Here is a 21,526-nt window from a genome sequence, read left to right on the forward strand (position 1 = left end):
CTAAAAATACAAAGCTAAATGCACATAAATTTTTTGTTGTAAATGATTTTTTATTTATTTATTTATAATTTAGCGTTATTTCGATTTTGTTTGAATTCCGTCTGGTTTATCCTTCTCCTTTTCAAAAGATTTTTCCCAGTTTCTTCCATCATACTTTATTATTTTTATTGATTCAACTGTTGATTGGTCAAGACTGTTTGGGTTGATACCTAGATTTATATATATTTGTAAAATAGATATTTTCCATTAGCAAATTTACTTTATTTATAGTGTTTCCCACTAAATTTAAGCACCAATTTTACTTTGTAAAAAAGCTACTAAAAAGAATCAGGAAGAATTATAGAAACAATTGTAGAATGAACCAAAAATGAATTATAGAAAATAAAATTTTTACTTCTTTTTAAAATTTTTGGGTTTTGTTCAAGAAACAAAGCATTTAGGTAAATGCAATACTTTTGCTGAAAATAACAACAGTAGTTCTACACTAAAAGTTTCAACTGTAATTTAAAGTATATACTTACTTATAATATAAAACTTACTTTAAACTTTACAGCCTTAGTGCAGCTAAATATTATGCCAACATAACTGACCGTAGCCGTCGGGATTCGATCGAGGCTTGTAGAAGCTCTGAACACCGCAAATTTTGCAAAAGAGGTGCCGAGCTTGTTTAGTGTTGAATTGGTAACACGCTAGGTAATCTGCTCCCTTCAACAGCTTGAAGCTCCGTTCCGCCACCACAAAGTGAATGTTGTGCTTTATCGCGCAAATACTGCAGCTGTTTAAGTTTATATTGTTCAAGTTAGTTTTAATTACATAAGACAGAAAAGAGTATCTAGTTTAAATGTAATTTAAAAGTGCTTTATGTATAGATCTACTGCTGTTTAGAAAATTATATTGGTAAGTTTAAAGTAACTTAGGCTAGACGATTAAACATAGAGTTTTTTAAAATGTTTATGAAACAAACTCAAAATAAAAAAGCTTGTTAAAAATTAACATTGTAAAACTAAAATTTTTAATGCGGGTTTTTTGTTTAAATTAGTAATTCAAAATTATAACTAGACTTAGGTAGATAGCAATTAAAATAGTTTTGTTTCAATTTTTTAGGTTCTTTTAAAGCCGTTTTTTTCCGTTAGACTGAATATGTTAGAATTTTATTTTAAATTTGGTAAGATAACTAAAACAAAAAATGGTACCACTTGTATAAACTAAAAAATAATCTATTAACATAAATCACTACTCAATTTGCTTCCTTAAATTCTTTTTTTATTTAAAATAAAAAATATATTAAAAGCAGGTTGTACTAGATTTTAGCTTTTTTGTAACTGTTTTTATTTATTTTTTGATAATAAAACATGAATTTCATTACAAAACCATCAACAACAGCATCCAAGACATTTATTTTTTAAATATCCAGCATTGTCTAGTTTTATTTTTTCGAGCGAGTGAACTAAATATTTAGGCTAGTAATTAACAAAGTTTTTTTGCTTGTTTTACGAAATAAATGATGATTTATGACTAATTGCGTCTACAACGATTGTTGTTTTGATATTGTGAAACAGTCATACTATCCTTTTTTGTGTATTTTAAATTGAAGTGTTTAATTTTTGCATTTGAACATCAGTAGTAGTGTAGATTTTTAAAGGTTATTGCATACTTACTTTTCGACTTTTTTGAACCTTAAACAGCTAGTTGATTAAAAAAAAATCAATAGTATTTACTCAATTGTAAAGTTAATTGGCAGTTCAATTTTAGTAAAACCCATTTATGCATTAAATAAGAATCTCTGTAGTATTTTGTTTCTGGTACACATATATTTGTTTTAAAAACGTTATAAAAAGTCATTTTTTTTTTACTTGTTAGGTAGTGTTTCTACTAATCCTCATTTAAAATAACATATTTGCATTTTTAAAATACATTTTATCTATATTCATCAAAAAGAAAACTTTTATATTTAAACCACAAACTACTATAACATACATTTTTAAAACAGTCTATTGGACGTTCTGGACAAGTTGTTAAACTGTACCCAAAATATGTAGGAATTTTTTGTACACAAGGACTTAGGATCAACTGTTTCGAGTTCTTTTTTTGTCGTTCAAAAATCAATATAATTTTCAAAGTTTTTAACTTTCCAGTAAAACTAAATTTATAAACACTTTTTTTGGATAATAATGTTTTTGAATGTCATTAGCAAATCCAGATAATAATACTGTTGTTATATGATTCATCTTTGGTTGTTTTATTGTTAATTAGTTTTTGTTGCAGTTTTTTATCATTGTTTCAATGTTTGTCATGCAGCTGTGGCTTAGTTTTTAATTGTTTTTGTTTAACTATTTTTTTAACTAACTATTTTTTCCAAAGTGTTCGAAGAGGTCGCAATTTTTTGTCACTGAAACTTGGTTGTGAATAAAATATTCAATTTGCATATCTTTATTTAAATAAGCTTTACATTTTAGTAAATTGAGGAATCTTTTTTAGTTAAGAAAAGTAACTATATAGAATATTTATTAAAAAACTTGATGTTTTACCAAATTTAATATACACTTGATCATTTTATAAGTATTTTGAGTTGTCTAATATAAATTTTAGTAACGATTAGTTGTTGGTTTTTTACTACTACTTTGATAATATTTTTTACTAAAAACTTTTGTTATTAAGAAGTTTGTTTTGATTATCAACCTAATTAAATTCGAACAGAATCAACTACAGTAGTGGTTATTTACTACATAATTACGAATTTAGACAAAAAACTTTTAGTTTGTTGCTTTAAAAAAAAACCTGAAATTTTGAACACGAATAATCAAAAACATTGATATTGAAACAAATTTTTGTACAAAAATTAATTAGGGTAAAACAGAACTATTAAACTTTTATGTTAAAAAACAAATTTAAAGTAGCATCACATTATCGTTTCAGTATTTAAAGCATTATAAGCTTATTTTTATACTAAAAAGGAGCAATAAAACTTGTAGTTTGAAATCCTAGAAAAAATTCTTGAAACCTAGTGGCCACCATGACAACTTAACGAAAATAACACTTTTTAATATCTTGGTGTGGAGCGGAAATTTTATTGAAGTGGCTATTATTTTTGTATTGAAGTGGCTTATATTCGTAAAAACTTATATATTTCTTTGACAGTAGCTTCTAGTTAGAACTGTAATATATTTACACTGTACAGGGTTGCTACTTGTTTTTTCAAATTTCTTTCCAGGTTTTCCAAATTTCTTCCAGGTTATTAAAAATACACATTTTGGGTCTATTTCTAGTTTAAAGTAAAGTTTAAGGTAAGAAACTGTGTTAAATAGTATAAAAACATTGAAAAGATACTGCAAAGCTACTTTGAATATGTTTTTTAATAAATAAAAATTTAATGATGACAATTTTTTTTTTTATATGATAGTTTCTTTTAATCAAATCAAAACTTTACTACTAAACATTAAAAAAATTGTTAAAAATTCCAGGTTTTTTTAATGATTTTTGTTCAAAATTCTAAGTTTTTTCAAAATTTCTCAAATTCCAGGTAAAGTGGCAACCCTGACTGTAGTTTTTAATACTTGCTTTTTTAAGCTAACTGTAAACTTTAAGAAAAAATAATAATTAAAATCTACTCGGCATTATTTTTCATTACAGTTATAATATTATATATTATTAATAATATTTTTTTAAACCTAGATAAAATATGAATGCTTCAAAAAGCAAAATACTCAACAAGTCTTTCATACAAAATTTTTGATTGACTTTTTACTTTCAATTTTGTCTAGTCTTCTAGTTTATTTTGTGATGAGCTTTGTATATTAGTGAGAAAACTTAGACTACTTTTATTAAAAAAAAATATTGTATTTCAAAACAATTGAACTTTTTATTACACTTTTCCATTGTTCTTACAAAAAAGGGTTGCCATATGTTTTTTGAAAAATTTTCCAGGTTTTTGAAAGTACAACATTTTTGTCCGTATTTGGTAAAAAAAATTATTCAAGGTAAAAAACTAGATAAGTTTGTAAATATGAAAAAAAAATACTGTAACACTACTTGAAATGTATTTTAAAATAAATGAACTTTGTATAACACAAAAAATGTATATGATAGATTCAATGTAGCTGATATAAATTACATGTGAATTTGCTTAAATTTTCTTTTTTTTTAATGATTTCCGTTTAAAACTCTAGGTTTTTTGAAAACTTCAAATTCCAGGTTTTATACCTTGCATAGAGATATACCGTTCAAATTATCAATGATTCATAAGATTATTATGTGATAAATATTACATAAACATATGCAGACAAGTATTATTGACCTATTGAAATAATATAGTTACTTGTATTTAAATTATAAAATTTGAGATTAAGAATACTTAGTAGGTTTTAATTTATCGTATTGATAGTTTTAGTAGAAATTTAAAAACATATACTATCACTTTCTTAAGAACTTAACAATTGAGTGCTGGTTATTATATAGTAATAAAATAGGAGAAACATAAGTTTTTAAATTTCATGTCTTATGAAAAACGGTCATAAATCTAGTTAAGTACAATTTTTAAAACTCAATAAATAGCTAAACACGTTGAAATTTTAAAAGGTAATGATTTTTTAGTTTTAACTTTTTTGAGGAAAATATTAAACTTCCACACTTGTATCTGAAAAAATCATTAGTTAGCAAAATAATTTTGTAATTTAAAAAAACCGAAAAACTTAGACTTTTACTATAGTCTTAATTAAATTGCATAAAATCTTTAAGTTAGTATAGATATACATATCATTATATATTATACAGTTCTACTAAAATACAGCTTAGAAAAAACTATGGTTTTTTTATCTAAAGTTTTAAAATGTTTGCTAAATAAAAAATTACGATTAAAAATAATAAAACACACAATAAAGTTATACTATACCAAAATAAAGTATAGAAATTAAATACGAATTAATAAAGTATTATTTAGAGACTCAAGAAACTTTACAATCAGTTTTTATACAGGGTTGCTACTCGTTTTTTCAAAATTTTTCGAGGTTTTCCAAATTTCTTCTAGGTTTTTTAAATTACACATTGTTGGGTCTATTTTTAGTTTTAAGTTAATTCCTTTATAAGAGACTGTGTTAAATAGTATAAAAACATTAAAAAGATACTGTGAAGTTACTTTAAATGTGTTTTTTATTAAAAAAAAAAATTTAATGATGACAAAAAAAATCTTATTAATATGATATATTTTTTGTCAAATCGAAATTTTACTACTGAAAATGTTAAAATTATTAAAAATTCCAGGTTTTTCCAGGTTATTTTTGCCTAAATTGTCGAATTCCAGGTTTTTTTAGGTAAAGTGGCAACCCTGTTTTATAGCACACTTAAATAAAAAAGTTAATTATTAGATGTTTATAATTAAATTACAAAATTAACTTCAAATATCCAAACATAGTTTAACGTTGCAACTAATATGACGAGTATAATCAAACCCAACGTTTAGTTATTGCTAAAAACAAACTTGCAGTCATACACAACGAGGTTTTTTGGCGCCAAAACTTCGAACTGCACTTTCCCGCAGTGGCAACTTCCGAAATGTTTCACTACGACGTCTCCATTTGAACTCATTTTATTTGTTACTTCAACTAGTAGAAAATCACTATGATGACAAAATATTTATACTTTATTTCGAAATACGAAACTTAAAAACTTTTAAAAGAATGTAAAAGAGCTTCCTAAAACTTTTCAATAAAACATTTTAAAAAAAAACACAATTTTTCCTACTTAAAGCGAAAAGTTCACTTCAAAACGCTTTATACCAATCACAAAAATCACTGTAAAAAAAAGGGAAGTTCACAAAATGTTTTTTCTTCATCAAACTTTTACTCGATGCCCGCCTTCTTTTCCTTGATGGCGGAGGTGAACCTTTCGTGGAGGAGCGAAACCTCCGAAATGAGATCGGTGAGGCAGTTCTGGAGGGCCTGGGCGGGCGAGTAGTCGTCGGTGGTCTGGATCCTCAGCACGAACTCGTACTCTAGCGGGTGGGCGATCTTGTAGCCGGCGAACAAAACCTTCGGGTCCCTCAGCAGCTGCCTGCGATTTTATTAGAACAGTTTTTAAAAACAAGTGAGTGAATGAAATAAAAATAATCTCTGTTTTACTTTAAAATCAATATGACAGGGTTACCAAAGGTCATTTGAATTTTCATAAGGTATCAGAATTTATTTCAGGTTTTTGGTAGTTCAATTAGTTTTACCTGTTTTTTATATAACTTCAAGTTTAAGGCAAAAACCATCTTAAAAAGTAATAAAATTTTGGATACTGTTTGAGATACTACTTTATATGTTTTCCAATAAATAAAATTCCAAATGATACAAAAAAACAATTCTAGATATTTTAAATTTTTAAATCTAATCAAAATTTAATCATTTTACATGTGAAAACTGTTGAAAATTTTAATTTTTGCCAGATATTTCGTGCTTTAATTTACAATTTTCAGATAACTTTAGATTTTTTGGCAACCCTGAAAGTATGGCAGTGTTTTGAGGTATCGCTTCAAAAATAGCCAAGTGCATCTAATATATTAAAATCAATTCGTCATTTTTTTTACAATTTTCAACTAGTTCAATTTTCAACTAGTTGTCTCTACAGCAGGAAAAACTATTCAGTATAAAAAAAATTTATAAAATGATATAAGTAACTTTAAGTGTAAAAATTTAAATATCATAAGGAAAACAATACACAAACAAAAATTAAAGTCAAATATTTTGAGATTAAAATAGATAATTAAAATTCCTGTTTTTTTTTTAGTTTTCACTTTTGTTAAGGTATCGTTTAAAAATCAAGCTCATTTTTATTTCATTATTTAAAAATATTTAATTATGTTTTTTTCACCGTTAAAAAAGGTAACGTTACATTATCCTTTTTGTATAAAAATTAAAATTCTCGAGTTCAAAATTTGGTACCAACTTATCGAATTTGGTTAACAATTTAATTGTAGTAGTTATTTCTTTTAAAATAATTTCACAAAAATATGCTATTAAACATTGCAATTGTAACGAGTGACAGTTTTTTTTTTTGAGTAAAATAAATACAATGTGAAACTTTTAAACAAAAATAATGGACAAGTATTTCAAAACTTTATAAGCTAAAAATTAAATTAGATTTAAAATTTACTATAATTCTAAAATGCGTATTAGTAGTTACATCAAAGTAACAGAATATAAAAAAAATTTAAGATTCTGAATAGAAAACAGATGAGTCTTTTATAAAATATTTAGCATATGTTTTTAAAACTATACTGTATTTGTCTATATCAGGATTTCCGCCCCCCCCCCTGGGCAATTTTAGTAAGTTGGTAGGCAATAATTTGTAAAGGGGCGAAAGGAAAGGTGCGATTTCGAAACTTATACTAGATATTTTTGAGTTGCAGATGAAAAACAACAAAAAAAAGTTTTAGGTGTATTTACTAGTAATTTCGAAACTTAAACTAGATATTCTTGAGTTACAGATGAAGAGCAAAAAAAGTCTTAGGTGTTTTAAATGGTAGTCTTTTTGGAGGGGGCAATAGGCTTTTTAATTTCTTCAAAGAGAGCAATTTGAAAAAAAAAGTTTGGAAAACCCTGGTCTAGATTCATAGAAACTTAAAAATTATATTAGTAAACTTATTTTTTCAACTAGTAATTATTAAACTGAAACTTATACACGATTACTAAAAAGACACTTATAGAAAAACTATGAAATACAGTTGTTTAATTGTAAAATTTACTATTCAAAAAACACCTGAAATTGTTTGTTACTGTAAAAATCTGAATTTGTCAGTGTTTTAAAAATGTATTACCTTTTTTACAAGTCAAGGGGGTAAATAACATTTTTAATTACAGTTTTATACAAAATTAGTTAGAATTGATACCAAAACCATAAATAAATAGAAAAATACAAGTTGTGACAAAAAAATATTCAAACAGCTTTTGATGAAATTTTAGTAATTTTTGCTAAAACTTTACAGTAGAATAAAAGTTTGATAAAAATAAATTTGGAAAAACTCACGATCTCAAAATATTTCCAATGGTGTGATCTTCTTTGGCAAATGTGAATGAAGCAGCATTTGGTACTTTTGTGTCAACCTCAACCTTCAGTCTGTGTATTAATATAAAAAAATTACAACAATAACACATATTTACAAACAAATACTAAATAATACTTAAATATAAAGAGAATGCTGAGATTGAATTTGAAAAAAAAGAAGACTTTTAAAATGTAAACTATATATTTATTTGAAGTCTCATTTACTTTAAGAAAATATAATAGTTTATTATATTTATTGTTATTATAAACTTTATAAAAACAATAAAAATTTGCAAGCGAATATAAAATTATAATATTAAAATAATATTGCTGATGAGAAAAATTGGTTTTAAAAAACTTTGAAGAATATTTAATTGTAAACTACATAACATCATTATTTAAGTTCAAATTTTAGAATTATGAACCATATCCAATTAGATTATACTATATTGCTATTAATAAACAAAAAATATCAATTATAAAACATTTTTTTTTTAAATTAGTGAAAGTTTTGCAAGTTTTTTTATACTGATATGGCTTCAATTATTATAAAATTGGATGGAGTTTTGTTTCTCATGTAAACATTTAATGAACCTCTTTACAATTTAGGTTTTTGTGTTTGTACATATTTTTTAATTTATTCCAATTTAATTTTTAGATAAAACCTGTTTAAGGCTAAGTCTTTTATGTAACAATAAATTATTCTTTACATAAAATTTAAACTTTTGTAATATTAGTTGTTGCTTTTGCTTTTAATAATTATTTCAATAAAAAAAATGCAAAAAGATATAAAAAATTAATGATTTCAGGGAAGGTAAAACAAATTTTACGTTTACTTACTGTTTATATATAAAGGTAAGTATGTTATGTTATAATTCAAGGGAGTAAAGCAAACATTTTGTTAAGTATGGTAACTAAAAACCCTTTTCGTTTGAAATAACAATCATGAATCTAATTTAAAAAGTTTTAATCATTATTACCAGCAACAATTTAAAACTCAGAATCAAAAAAAAAATTCATTATAGTATGACTATTTAAGTAATATTATAACTTTTAATTAAGAATTTTAAAAAGGAAGAACAAAAAATCAGACAAGTACATTAACTTTTAAAACAATAAGAACTAATTTATTTTTCATGAATTCAAGATACTAAAATAGTTTAAAAATTCAATAAATTAGATTTAAATTAATTAAATGTATTTTAATTAAACAAAAATAAGATTAAAAAAGTAATAATTCCAAAAGAATACAAATAAAATCAAAACCTTAAAGAAAAATGTTTAAGTTTATAATAACTACTGTAAAGTAAACACTTATACAATTAAATTTGTTTTTGCTATAATAGATTACATAATTGAATCCAAGTGCTAGGCAGACAAATCAAAAATACCTTACTGTAACACACAGACAAAATATGAAGCCTACATTTAAAAGTAAAATGTAATATAAATTAAATTAATAATATAATATATAATAATATAAATTAAAAAGTAAAAATCAAACTTGTTAAAATAAAACAGACTAAATACTAAAATTATTATAAAATTTTTCAATATGAGTTAGCAAAAAATATTTTAATTATAAAAAATACATTACACTTAAAAACATGTAGACAAACTATTAACAAAACATCTTACTTTTTTTCTCCATCATACAACAAGAAAGTTTCAAAGGCTGGTGGAGCATTCATTTTTATACTCTATATCTATGTTTCTATAAATTTTAAATTAATTTTTCAAATTATTTTATAACAAAAACTATACTATTACAGGTTTTGGTGTGATGTATTGCTTAGAGCAATGGTCTTTAAGCTAATCAAAATCTGTGCATCTTAAACTTCAAAATTAAAATTCTGTGAACCCCAGTGTGCAAATGTCTCGTATAAATTTAAAACTTCCACTAATATCTAGTGCAGGGTTTCCCAAACTTTTTTGCCCCGTTATGCTATGGCCCCTCCAACAAGGTTTCTCAAAAAACTACAATAAAAAACCACATAAGACCTTTTTTTCATCATCAACTCCATAATACCTAGTGTAAGTTTCAAATTATAGCCTTGTGGCTCCCCCTTTTACAGCTTGTGGCCTCCTAGATTTCAAAGTTTTTTCCATGATATCTAGTATAAGGTTCAAAATTAAAAATAATTTTTCAAGTTACAATTTATGCATCCCAAAATAAATTTTGTGCACACTTTGAAGACCACTGGCTTAGAGGCAGCAATAAAACTTTTAAAAATAATATTAGAAGCTTATACAAAGAAAATATAAATCTAGTTGTAATAAACAAAAACTATTTTTACTTTTGTTAAAGTAAGATTTTTTTTCAATAGAATTTGTTTTAACTAAACGGAATAATTAAACCAATAAGAAAATGTAACTATTATGAAAATACAACTGAATTTAATTAAGTATGTAATATTCTGTAACAAATCAGTAATAAACAAAATAGATAAAACAAAGTTATTTTTAAAAGTACATTACACAATTAAAATGGTCTAAACTTGAATTAGTATTAAAAATCAATTTGTCAATAAAAGAAAGGTTAGGTAATTTTTAAACTAAGATTATTTTCAGTTTTAGCTTATTTAAAGTTTTCAACACAAAGAATCCTTTCATATAATTGACAGGATTGCCGCTCTTTGAGACAAAAAACTAACCTGAGCTTACATAAAAAAATTTAGCCAAAAAGTAAAATATAAAATATAATCAAGCATAAATATCCTAAAATACTAAAATAATAACAAAAACACTTGATAAAAAAACATTTTTAAGAAAAAAAAATTGTTAAGTCAAAATAAAAATATACAAACTAGCCTGATTTTTGTAAAAAAAAATCAAAAAAGCCTGAGTTATCTTAAATGTATGCAATCCTGAATTAATTTATTTTTATTTGAATATAAAACTCAAGTGTTTATACTTATAATTTATTTCAACATTTCAAAAAACACATGTCATACACTCCAAGCTTTAGTAAATCACTGAAAACTTCAAGTTCTAAAATACTAAAAGCAATTTTTCTACAAAATTACTACTCTTTTAATTTAGTTTTTAAAACAAACTGCTAATGGTTTTTAAAATAAATTGTTTTACAGCCTAGTAAAAAACTAGTTTAAAATTAAACTTGGTTAAATATTTTAGGACTAACTAAAATATTTTTTTATCTACAAAATATTGATAGTTTGTAGTTATAATGACGAAAAAAAAAACTTTAATATCATTACAGTAATGAAGATGTTAATCACATTATTAATTATTAGTTGAATTATCATGATTGGTACTTGAACATATAAAAAATAGAAAGTATCAATAAAAATATCATTATAAAAAAAAACAATACTTTGAAGTGTGCGGGAATCTGCTTTCTTCTGGCTAAATCCTGTCTATAAAGTACAAAAAGGTTACAACTAGTGATGTACCGGACTCACTATCCGGGTCCGGCCGGATATTGCCATTTTTGTCTGATATCCGGATCTGGCCGGATTCTAATTTGAAAAAAAAGTCTGGATCCGGTTCCGGCCGGATTCTAATTTAAAAAAAAAGTCCGGATCCGGTTCCGGCCGGATTCTAATTTTAAAAAAATGTCCGGACCCGGATCTACTTAATAAAAAGAGCATACTGAAAAGTATTTTTTCAAAATCAAACCCTGTGTAAATTAATAAGAGTCATTTTCGTCAGTTAAAATTTAACACCTACCGTGATTGGCTCATTTTGTACACGTGACTAATTTACATTTGTTTACATTTAAACTTATAAATAAACACTTTAGAAATGCAACTTTTTACATATGTTGTAAAATTGAAAACTTTGGAATGAATACTTGCATTATTTATTGTTTAAAGTTGAGCTCAGAGAATATTTAGAGTTAATACGCTTGAATGTACGAGCCAATGAGAATCATATGACGAAATGTTTTAAACTAAATACTGGTGCAACAAAACATCAGAACATGACAGGCAGTTTATATGTAAGCTGTTAGTTAGATTGGTGTGCAGCTTGATGCAACAAAATATCTTGAATTTTTTTGTGAATGGTTATTGTAAGTAGTGTTTTGTTTTAAAAGTGAATGTTTAAACTGGTGTTTAATTGTTTAAATATTTAAGTCAGGTTTATAGTTTAATAGTTTTTTAAAAATTTTACAGTTTCCTGTTTACTAAAAGTTTTATTTAATTTTTAGTTTATTGTTTTAAGTCTTTTGATAAAAGTTTAAAGAGTTTCCAGTTTTTAAAGTGTTACTAAATAAATAAACAATTTTGTATATGCCAGTATTTCTTGTTGTGTTTTATATAAAAGATTCATCACTCAAAACTCTCGTGTCTGATTATAGAAAGTAGTCTCAGTTAGAATTTAGTATTTGTTAGATACTAATTAAATAAGGTAGGATTTAAATATGATGGGTAGTACTAATAAGTTAAGTGTACCACAATGAGTCCACAACTTTACTACCAAATTGACAACCTTTGCTAGCTGTTCTACTGATTATTAGATTAAGTATTTTTTTCAGTTTTTAAAAACCTCATTCTGACTCAGGCTTGTTTATACTCACTCTAGATAGTTTTAATGACGTAAACAGTGGCAACCCTGCTAGTTTGAAAATTTTTGGGAATTTTAGAAAATCTTAGACTGCCTCAGTCTAGTTTAGTTTTTTATAAAAACTCAGGCTAGTTTTTTTTTAGATTTTGAATGGATTTGAGCTGATCCAGTTTTCAATATTTTGTAATTTTATAGTGTATTTTGTTCAAGAACTTGATTTCAGATTTTTAATTGTAAATAACACCTTAATTTGTAAACCTTGTGGTTAGCTGTTCTACTTATTATTAGATTAAAGTTGATTTTTTTGGGTTTTTAAAAACCTCATTCTGACTCAGGCTAGTTTATACTAGTGATATACCGGACTCACTATCCGGGTCCGGCCGAATATTGTCATTTTTGTCTAATATCCGGATCCGGCCGGATTCTAATTTGAAAAAAAGTCCGGATCCGGCCGGACTCTAATTTGAAAAAAAAGTCCGGATCCGGTTCCGGCCGGATTCTAATTTGAAAAAAAAGTCCGGATCCGAATCCGGCCGGACCCGAAATTGTGGGTCCGGTACATCACTAGTTACAACACATTTAGGATATTTTGAAATTTATTAAAAACTCAGGACAATTTCAAAATTTCTGAAAATCTCAAGCGAGTTTTTTTTCTAGGTCCTTATTTATATAAATTTGACTTGGTTTCAATATTTTGTTATATTATAACCAACTTTATTAAAGAACTTGTTTTTATTGACTGAGAAAACTTTTAAAGTCCTTACAAAAACTCAGGATGAATTAGAACAGTTTTTGGTAATTCGGGATTTTTTTTCGACTAAAAGAGTGGCAACCTAGTGGTGCAAGCACAAATTGAGATATTTTTATACAAATTTTTATATTTATGGTAGTTTATTTAGTAAAATATTTATATTCTAATACATTTTAATCTATCATGTTTCAAAATTTTAATTTTATTTACTAACTTTAGTTCTAAAATTTTATCATGAAAGTAAAACTTAAGAAAAATGTTTAAAGTATTTATTTTAAATTAAATTTAATCTGAATAATAATCAAATTTCTATACATGATATACCAAACATAGTATAGCTGTTTTATTTAATTAAAATAATTTCACAACCTATTTTAAATATTTTGAACAAATATTTCTTAAAGTTTGGACATGTGCATAGTAGTATGCATAAAAACTAATTTATTGGACACAAAACAATTATGAGGAAAATAAATGTTGATAATTCTGAGTAGATTGATTAATAAACATGTTTTAATTTTTTCATTGAATTATTTTTTAATCTAATAATAATTTTTTGCTATTAAATAAAACCACATTGATTGAGCAGAACTAGATTGGTCTGGGTTAGTGGTTTTTTTCAATTTCATATAATTATAGGGTAGCCACTCTTGTAGGCAAAAAAGTAATCCTAAGTATAAATAAAAATAATGAGAAAAACTTAAGTTATACACAAAAATCTGGGCACACCGTTTACAATATTATTTGCAGGAACTTTTTCCAACTTTATTAGTTATGTTCAAATCTCAAGACCAAAAAATTAAAGTAATGATTGAAAAAAGAAGTTATTTAATATTGATTTGAATGACATGAAGGCAGTAAAGGTTTATCTAAATAATAATTTATCAAAAACTAGTAGAAATCTTCTTTATCTTGCTAGAAGGAATCAAAAAGAAAAAGGTTGGAAATATGCATGGTCCTCAAGTGGCACAATTTTTTTGAGAAAGGATAAGAAGTCAAAAGTAAATGTTATTTTCTCAGTAGAAGATACCGAAAAACTGCAGAACCAACAATAATCTGTCTGTTTATATTTTGAATGCATTAAAAAAATATCATTTGATTAATTGAGTTATTTAAATTTAAATTATGTAGTTATGCTGATTTTGAATGTGTTTGCAGGTTGTGTCAAAATGACTTTGAACCCCCAAATGTGGATTGTATTTGTTGTGACAATTATGAGAGATGGTTAAATGTAAAATGTTCTGATTTAAGTAATTATGACTATATTTTTATAGATCTAATAAAGATCCTTTTTATTGTAAAGATTGTGTAAGTGAGTATGAGTTGGTTAATGTGGGAAATGTGGAAAACTTTCTAGATATACTTACTTACCTTTAAAAATTAGGTGATGTGGTATGTATATTAGCTGGATAATTGATGTCATAGTTCATTTAGTTTTAAATGTTTAAAAAACCCTTAAATAATCATTCAATTAGCATTACAACAAGTTAACAAAATATTAAAAAGTTATGATTTATTATAGGCAAGATAATGTTGTATAGCATTGAACATTAAGTTAATGATTGCAAAATAAAGACTTTTACAAAGAAATAAAGAAAATTGCAAAATAAAAAAAAAACATTGTACTGTATCATTAAGTATTAAACACTTAAGATTATTGCAAAATGACTGATACTTTTAAATTTTTTAATATAAAACGGCTATCACGTGATTGATAAATTTTCATGGACTATCTTTTCAAAATAATTAAGTAAACATAATACTTATAAACATTAAAAAAAACTACTATTTTACTTTCTGTATAAGACATCTGTTCTACTAAAAAATCTATTTGGATATGGTTTCTAAGTGAAAAATTAATAGATCTTTGATTAGAAACATTCCATTCCCCTTCAATTTTACAATCAAGAATAGAATCTATATGCAAGTTCAGCAAGTCAGGTTTAGGTGGGTGTTTCCACTTAAAATTATTTCCATCTTGAACTTTCATGACATGGTTCATCTAGTCTAAACATGAACAAAATTTTTATAAACATAAAGTTGTAAAATTTCTGAATGAGATGGAGCAAAGGTGAGTACCAAAACAAAAAGTTTTAAAGCTTAAACAGATAAAAGAAAAATTGAAAAGGATGATAAAAGGGATCAATACGTGCAGAAGCATCTCAAACTGTGTAAAAGCTGGAGTGGGCCTGAAGGGAGCATGGAAGATCTGCATACTATTTTAAAATCCCATCCTGATCAAATGGAAGTTATTTTTCGTACTGAGTTAACTTACTTTAGAGAGTCACACAAATCTGAAATTTTTTACAATCCAGAACTTTTCAAAGTAAATGGTAATACCCACGAGGAAAGACTCCTAAATTAATGAGTTCTTGTTGCAGAAGATGTGAAGATGAGTGCTCTCAGTCTCTGCATTCATTACCAACAAACGCTGATGCAGCATTAATTGTAGGGGCTTCTTCCCCCAATATACAGAACAAAAATTGAAAATATTTTGGTAGGGCATTATTATGCCACATTAATTAAAGAAGGATCATCAGACACATGGTATATTGCAACTTGTGAAGGTAAAAATGATAATGGGACTTACAATATGGACCACCTCATGAGAGCTCAAGATGGAAATAATTTGAAGTGAAAACACTCATCTAAACGTGTCTTGCTGAACTTGCATATAGATTCTATTCTTGGTTGTAAAATTGAAGGGGAATGGAATGTTTGTAATCAAAGATCTATTAATTTTTCACTTAGAAACCATTTCCAAATAGATTTTTTAGTAGAACAGATTGTCTTTTAGAGAAAGTAAAATAGTAGTTTTTTAAATGTTTAAGAGTATTATGTTTACTTAATTATTTTGAAAAGATAGTCTATGAAAGTTTATCAATCATATGACTTTTACACTAAATATAAATTACTACTATTTGTAGGTTTTATACTAAAACTTTTAAAAGTCTCAGTCATTTTGCAATAATCTTAAGTGTTTAATACTTAATGATACAGTACAATGTTTTTTTGTTTTTTGCAATGTTCTTTATTTCTTTGTAAGTCTTTATTTTGCAATCATTAACTCAATGTTCAATGCTATACAACATTATCTTGCCTATAATACATCATAACTTTTTAATATTTCGTTAATTTGTTGTAGTGCTAATTAAATGATCATTTAAGGGTTTTTTAAACATTTATAGCTAAATTAACTATGACATCAATTATCCAGCTAATATACATACCACATCACCTAATTTTTAAAGGTAAGTAAGTATATCTAGTAAGTTTTGTTTTACTAATAAATTTTTATCAAAATAACAAGCTATACTTTTTTAATTTTCAAAAAAGCAACATTTACAGACAAAATTTGCATATTTAGGGTGATTATGACGTCATAATACATCAACAGCAGTTAATATGTCTTTAAATCTGTGTCAATAAGTATAAGCTTTCATTTAAAATATAAGCTATAAGTTTAGGACATGAATAAGTAATTTTATAACTGTTTAAGTAAAAAATATTTGATTTTTGGGGTTATAATTAGTTTTTTTGGGCGGAATACTTTTTTTTTCAAATTTATTTGTTTATTTTAGATTCTTCCTAATAAAGCAAAAACACATCCAAATCATATGAACTTGTACAAATTTTACAATATGACCAAAAAAATGTGCTCTACTCCCTACTGCATGTAACAAGAGTTGTATTAAAATGAGTGAAAATGGTTTACCTTTTTTTGAAAAATTGTGACAAGGTTGCCACTCTTTGAGCCAAAAAATCTTCCCTGAGTGACCAAAAATTTCCCTGAGTAACCTTAAATTTCCCTGAGTTTCCCTGAGTATTTTTAAAATCTTAAAAAAATTTTTTCTCTTCTAACACAAATTATTAATACCTCATTCTCATTTTTCTTCTTTAATAATAAAAGGAAGGTTGTATGTGTATGCTTCTGCATTAAATTTATGAAAAAAACTGTTTTCAAAAACTCAATCTTAAAAGGTTTAAACCAATTAAAAATTAAAAACTGCATTTTTGCACAACTTTGTGTAAACTTGTTAGTTAACTTTCTACATAAAAGAATAAAGTTTAATTTGTTTGACATTTTAATTGACAAAATTTAATTATACTATAATAATAATTTCACATGAAGAACTCACTTAAATGCTTATATAATAATTTCATTATGACTTGTATGTCTTTCCTAGCAACTGTTCTGAATGCAGTAAATAAAACTTAAAAGCTTAACATTATTGTAAAAAAACCTGCAAAAAGAAAGTTTAAAGAAATAGCTAAAGAAATATCTCATATCAAAGTACAACTTAATACCTAACAACTGATACAAAATAATCTAAAATTAAATTTTTTTTTATGTCTTTTAGATGTTCATACACAATCTATTTTAAATAACTGAAAACATAATTTTGATTTTAAAACAATTTCACATTACCTAATAAAAAAATCTTGATACTGTTTTTTTAAGTATGCAATTTCTAAATCAATAGTTTTAACTTTATTTTCAAGTTTATTTGCGTTGTCCTTAGCAGCTATTCCTCTTGCTAATAATTCTTTCATTGCTTCTAAATCAGACTGTTTGTTGGCATCTGCAGTCATAGTCTTCATTCAAACATTTGAGTTGCTTTGTAAGTTTACTTTTTTGTTCTCCTAACTTGCTCAAAGCATCACCTTTATTTGGAACATTTTTAGCAAAGCGCTGTTGCTCAAGATATGCCAAATATTGGGCATATCTTGTACAACATAGTGTTTTTAAACTACATAAGTAACTAAAAATAAAAAGTTTATTAGAACTTTTCAATGAATAGTTAACAACAACTTTCATTTCTCTAAACTGTTTGATTTTACTTAAGTAAATATAAATTTAAAACTTTAAAAAACTACAATGTTAATACTAAGAATATTGAAGAACTAGCCACAAGGATAAAAAATTCTAAATAACCACTTAAATAATAAAAATTACTACTTTTGAACAAAATATTGAAACTGGATTAACTAAACCTCATTCTAGATCTAGAAAAAAATTTCCCTGAGATTTTCAAAAACTTCCCTGAAATTTAGAGAAAAAATCAAAACTTCCCTGAGTTTCCCTGAGTTAAAAGTAAAATGCCAAAATTCCCTGAGTTTCCCTGAGATTTTCTACAGTTTTAAAATTCCCTGAGATTCCCTGAGTTCCCTGAGTGTGTGGCAACCCTGTTGTGAAATAAAAAAAGCTGTATTCTATAATGAAAACTGTTTTAACAATTTTTTTGTTAATTAAAATTGAAAGTTTTGCTTCTATTTTTGTTTATAGACAGATTTAGTTTTATTTTTTAAATAAAAATATTTTTTTTGATAAATTTAAAGATAGGGCAGGTGGAATAACACATGATGTGCTCAAACTCACTTGCTTGACCTTCAGAAAACGTTTATTTTTGCAGAGGGGAGAGTGAGTTCTGATGTTTTTCTACCTTAAATAAATTATACGATATTTAATTTATATTTACTACATATTTAACCAAGACATTTTCAGTATTCTATTGATATAATTTTGATAGAAATCATTAAATTTAGACAGTTAATGAGGTTAGAAGTTGATGTTCAACCTAATAGTAAAATGGGTAAAATATTTTCTTATATCTACTAATGCATCAGTAATTTTTGCAGTAGTAAGCATTTTTTTTTAATTGTTTGGTATTCAGTAAAGTAATACAAACGACCGTTGAAAGGGAATAAAATTTTGACTAGGAAATTAAAGAGTCAGTGCAGTGTTTTCATAAAACTATAAACAAAACGGCGATGAAATAGTTTTACACTTTTATTTTTAATTTATATGTTATTTTAATTCTTTGAATTAAATTTCGGTTTATTTAAATTTGTTTTTCTATTTTTAACTTATTTATTTAGTTTAGACTAAGTTTTTAAGTTTTATATAAAAAAAATAAAAAAATGCATATTGCATACAAATTACAAAAGTTTTGAAAATCAAAAAAAAAAGTTTCTGGTTAATTTTCAATAAAATTCTATTTTCGCTTTATACTCAAAGCGATAAAAAAAGCTTTCTTTACGTAATTTATTTTATCTACTAAATAGCATAGTTTAGTTTATTGAACACGATAAAAAATCAACGCTCTAATATTTCGGTCAAAGGACCTTGTCACTCTGGTGTATAGATTTCTTTTTGTAAAAAGTCTCTAAGATTAACTTCAATAAAAAAATGGCCACAAAATTACTCAAAAATAAAGTTTTAATTTAAGTTACAACAAACAAACATTATTTCAGTTTTTAAAACTTTTTTCCGTAACTTTTTTACTTATTTGTTCATGATATTTTGAATTAAAATAGACAAACTTCTATTGAGTTTTTTTTGTGTCGACCAATGGGTTTACATCTTGCAACTTTTAACTCAGAAGATTTTAAACCCGTCATTAGAACTCTACTCTACGCCATCATACCACAATATGTGTTCATCAATTTGGAAATTCTAGGCAAACGCCTAATTTTTACAGTTTAGACTTTAAACTTTGTTTAATCCATTATTTTACTTTTAAATGATTATGAAGTTTTATTATTACTTATAGTATATTTAAGTAGATAAAAAATAAATTCTTTATTTACTACAAGTAAAGTTATTTTCTCTCTTTAAACACTTTTTTATACTCTGTGTATGTTTATTAAACTATATAGTTAAAGAACAAAAATAATTGAAATGATTTTGTTGTTTATGCAACTAATAATAACTTAACTGAAATCTAATACCATTTATCTAACTTTAAATCGTTTTATAGTTATGTAAATACCACCCTGTTTTTTTGAATTAATACTTTTATTTCTAGAATATTATTTATTTACCTTCTTGCTCACCTAATATTTTTTTCATGTCATTGACCATTTTGTAAGTCGCAAATCTACCAACTAAATCAAACTTATCATCTAAAGCTTTATTGGCAGCAGATTTCCTATCATCCGGTACAGCTTAAATAAAAATTTTCTTTAGCTGTTATAAAATTTTTTTTTATTCTAGCATTAACTGTTGTAAGATTTAATATTCATTAATACTTACTCCGCTTCCCCAACGGCGAAGTCCGCAATTTATCCCTGCTTTCAGATGGCGACCATCGCTTCAAAAGTTTAAAATATTTGTAATGCTTAAGTAAAAAATGTTCATGTTAGAGTTCCGATATTAAAAGTTTTTTTTTAATTGTTGTAGTTTGTGGAAGAAATAAATAAAAATATTTTTTTAATACAAAACTTATGTAAAACCTTAAGACTAAACATCTTCTTATTCTACACAGGCGATCACAAAGTGCGCTTTGGGCAATCAAAATAATGTGAACAAATGCTACTAACTAACATTTTATTAAATTTGTTATATAATTGTCAATATGTGTAAACATATTCTGTTTAGTTGCAAAAATACAAATAGCTGTTAATAGATTGTAAAAATTTAGTTTGTAGCTAAAAATGTAGCTAAAATCAAAACGTAATTATTTTTTTTTAAATTTTGGCTTAAATTGAACCTAATTTTTAGTTCATTGATTTGATGTCCTTTATGTATTTAGTTAAGGTAGAGACTACAAAGGATAAGGAATATATCTTGAGAGGATATACGTGATATGCATATCCTACTTGTTGTTTGAATTTGCTTTGTCAAGCTCTTTTTGCAATAAACTTACCTTTAACGTATTTCTATAACAAAATTAAAAAAAAAGGACTTGGTGTTATTTTAAACTTTTAATTGAGTATATGTGGACGTATGTTATTTTTTTAGGGCATTTATAACATTTTCAAGTTTTAATTTTTTTTGTCGTGAAACTACTTTACGTTCTAGGATGGTCCGGTAGTGTTTAAAAGAGAGAGATTTGTTTTTTAAGCTTTTTGTTATTCTGAACTGTGTTAATTAACGTTATAAAATAAAGAATATATCACGGTATTAAATGACTGAATAAATATGTTCATAGTTTGCCAACCTATATAACAATTTGTTTTTCGTAGATAGTGCGTCAAAAATATTTTTATAAATGAATTTGAATATAGTTAATAAATAGTTTGTGTTTACAACTAGACTTGGAACGAAATTAACTTTTTTTTTGCCCTTACATTAATTGATTTATATATTTTTCTAAAACTATAAGTTCTGTTATCTAAAATTTTGCATCTCTTATTCTTTATTCTTTTGGAGTGAACATTTTGTTTAATAATTTTATTCAAACTACTTTTGTCTGTTTAGTTTTATAATAAAACTAACTTTTTATA

The 21,526-nt window shown here is 25.4% G+C and overlaps 2 protein-coding genes across 2 annotated transcripts; both read right to left on the minus strand.

Annotated features, from left to right (window-relative positions):
* Positions 1-44: 44 nt before the first annotated feature.
* Positions 45-5,593, minus strand: LOC145844696 (centromere protein V-like). The gene is made up of 3 exons (XM_082952110.1): positions 5,474-5,593; positions 591-775; positions 45-209 (listed from the first exon to the last, which is right to left on the minus strand). The coding sequence occupies exons 1-3, from the start codon at positions 5,578-5,580 to the stop codon at positions 76-78; spliced, it is 426 nt and encodes a 141-aa protein (XP_082808236.1). The 5' UTR covers positions 5,581-5,593; the 3' UTR covers positions 45-75.
* Positions 5,594-5,617: 24 nt separating this feature from the next.
* On the minus strand, positions 5,618-9,735 carry LOC145844697 (DNA-directed RNA polymerase II subunit RPB11-like). The gene is made up of 3 exons (XM_082952111.1): positions 9,658-9,735; positions 8,002-8,091; positions 5,618-6,045 (listed from the first exon to the last, which is right to left on the minus strand). The coding sequence occupies exons 1-3, from the start codon at positions 9,708-9,710 to the stop codon at positions 5,835-5,837; spliced, it is 354 nt and encodes a 117-aa protein (XP_082808237.1). The 5' UTR covers positions 9,711-9,735; the 3' UTR covers positions 5,618-5,834.
* Positions 9,736-21,526: the final 11,791 nt, after the last annotated feature.

Source organism: Thalia democratica, chromosome 9 (assembly GCF_965202585.1).
Source record: "Thalia democratica chromosome 9, ktThaDemo2.hap1.1, whole genome shotgun sequence".
NCBI lineage: Eukaryota > Metazoa > Chordata > Thaliacea > Salpida > Salpidae > Thalia > Thalia democratica.

Bases quoted from the DNA above. Each gene is read 5' to 3' on its own strand.
- LOC145844696 (XM_082952110.1), bottom strand. From the start codon at position 5,580: ATGAGTTCAAATGGAGACGTCGTAGTGAAACATTTCGGAAGTTGCCAC. The intron at 776-5,473 runs GTTTGTTTTTAG...AAACTTAAACAG, and splicing joins CTCGTTGTGTATGACTGCAA to CTGCAGTATTTGCGCGATAA. The intron at 210-590 runs GTCAGTTATGTT...ATATAAATCTAG, and splicing joins ATCGAATCCCGACGGCTACG to GTATCAACCCAAACAGTCTT.
- LOC145844697 (XM_082952111.1), bottom strand. From the start codon at position 9,710: ATGAATGCTCCACCAGCCTTTGAAACTTTCTTGTTGTATGATGGAGAA. The intron at 8,092-9,657 runs GTAAGATGTTTT...ATTAATACACAG, and splicing joins TTGTATGATGGAGAAAAAAA to ACTGAAGGTTGAGGTTGACA. The intron at 6,046-8,001 runs GTGAGTTTTTCC...ATAAAATCGCAG, and splicing joins ATTGGAAATATTTTGAGATC to GCAGCTGCTGAGGGACCCGA.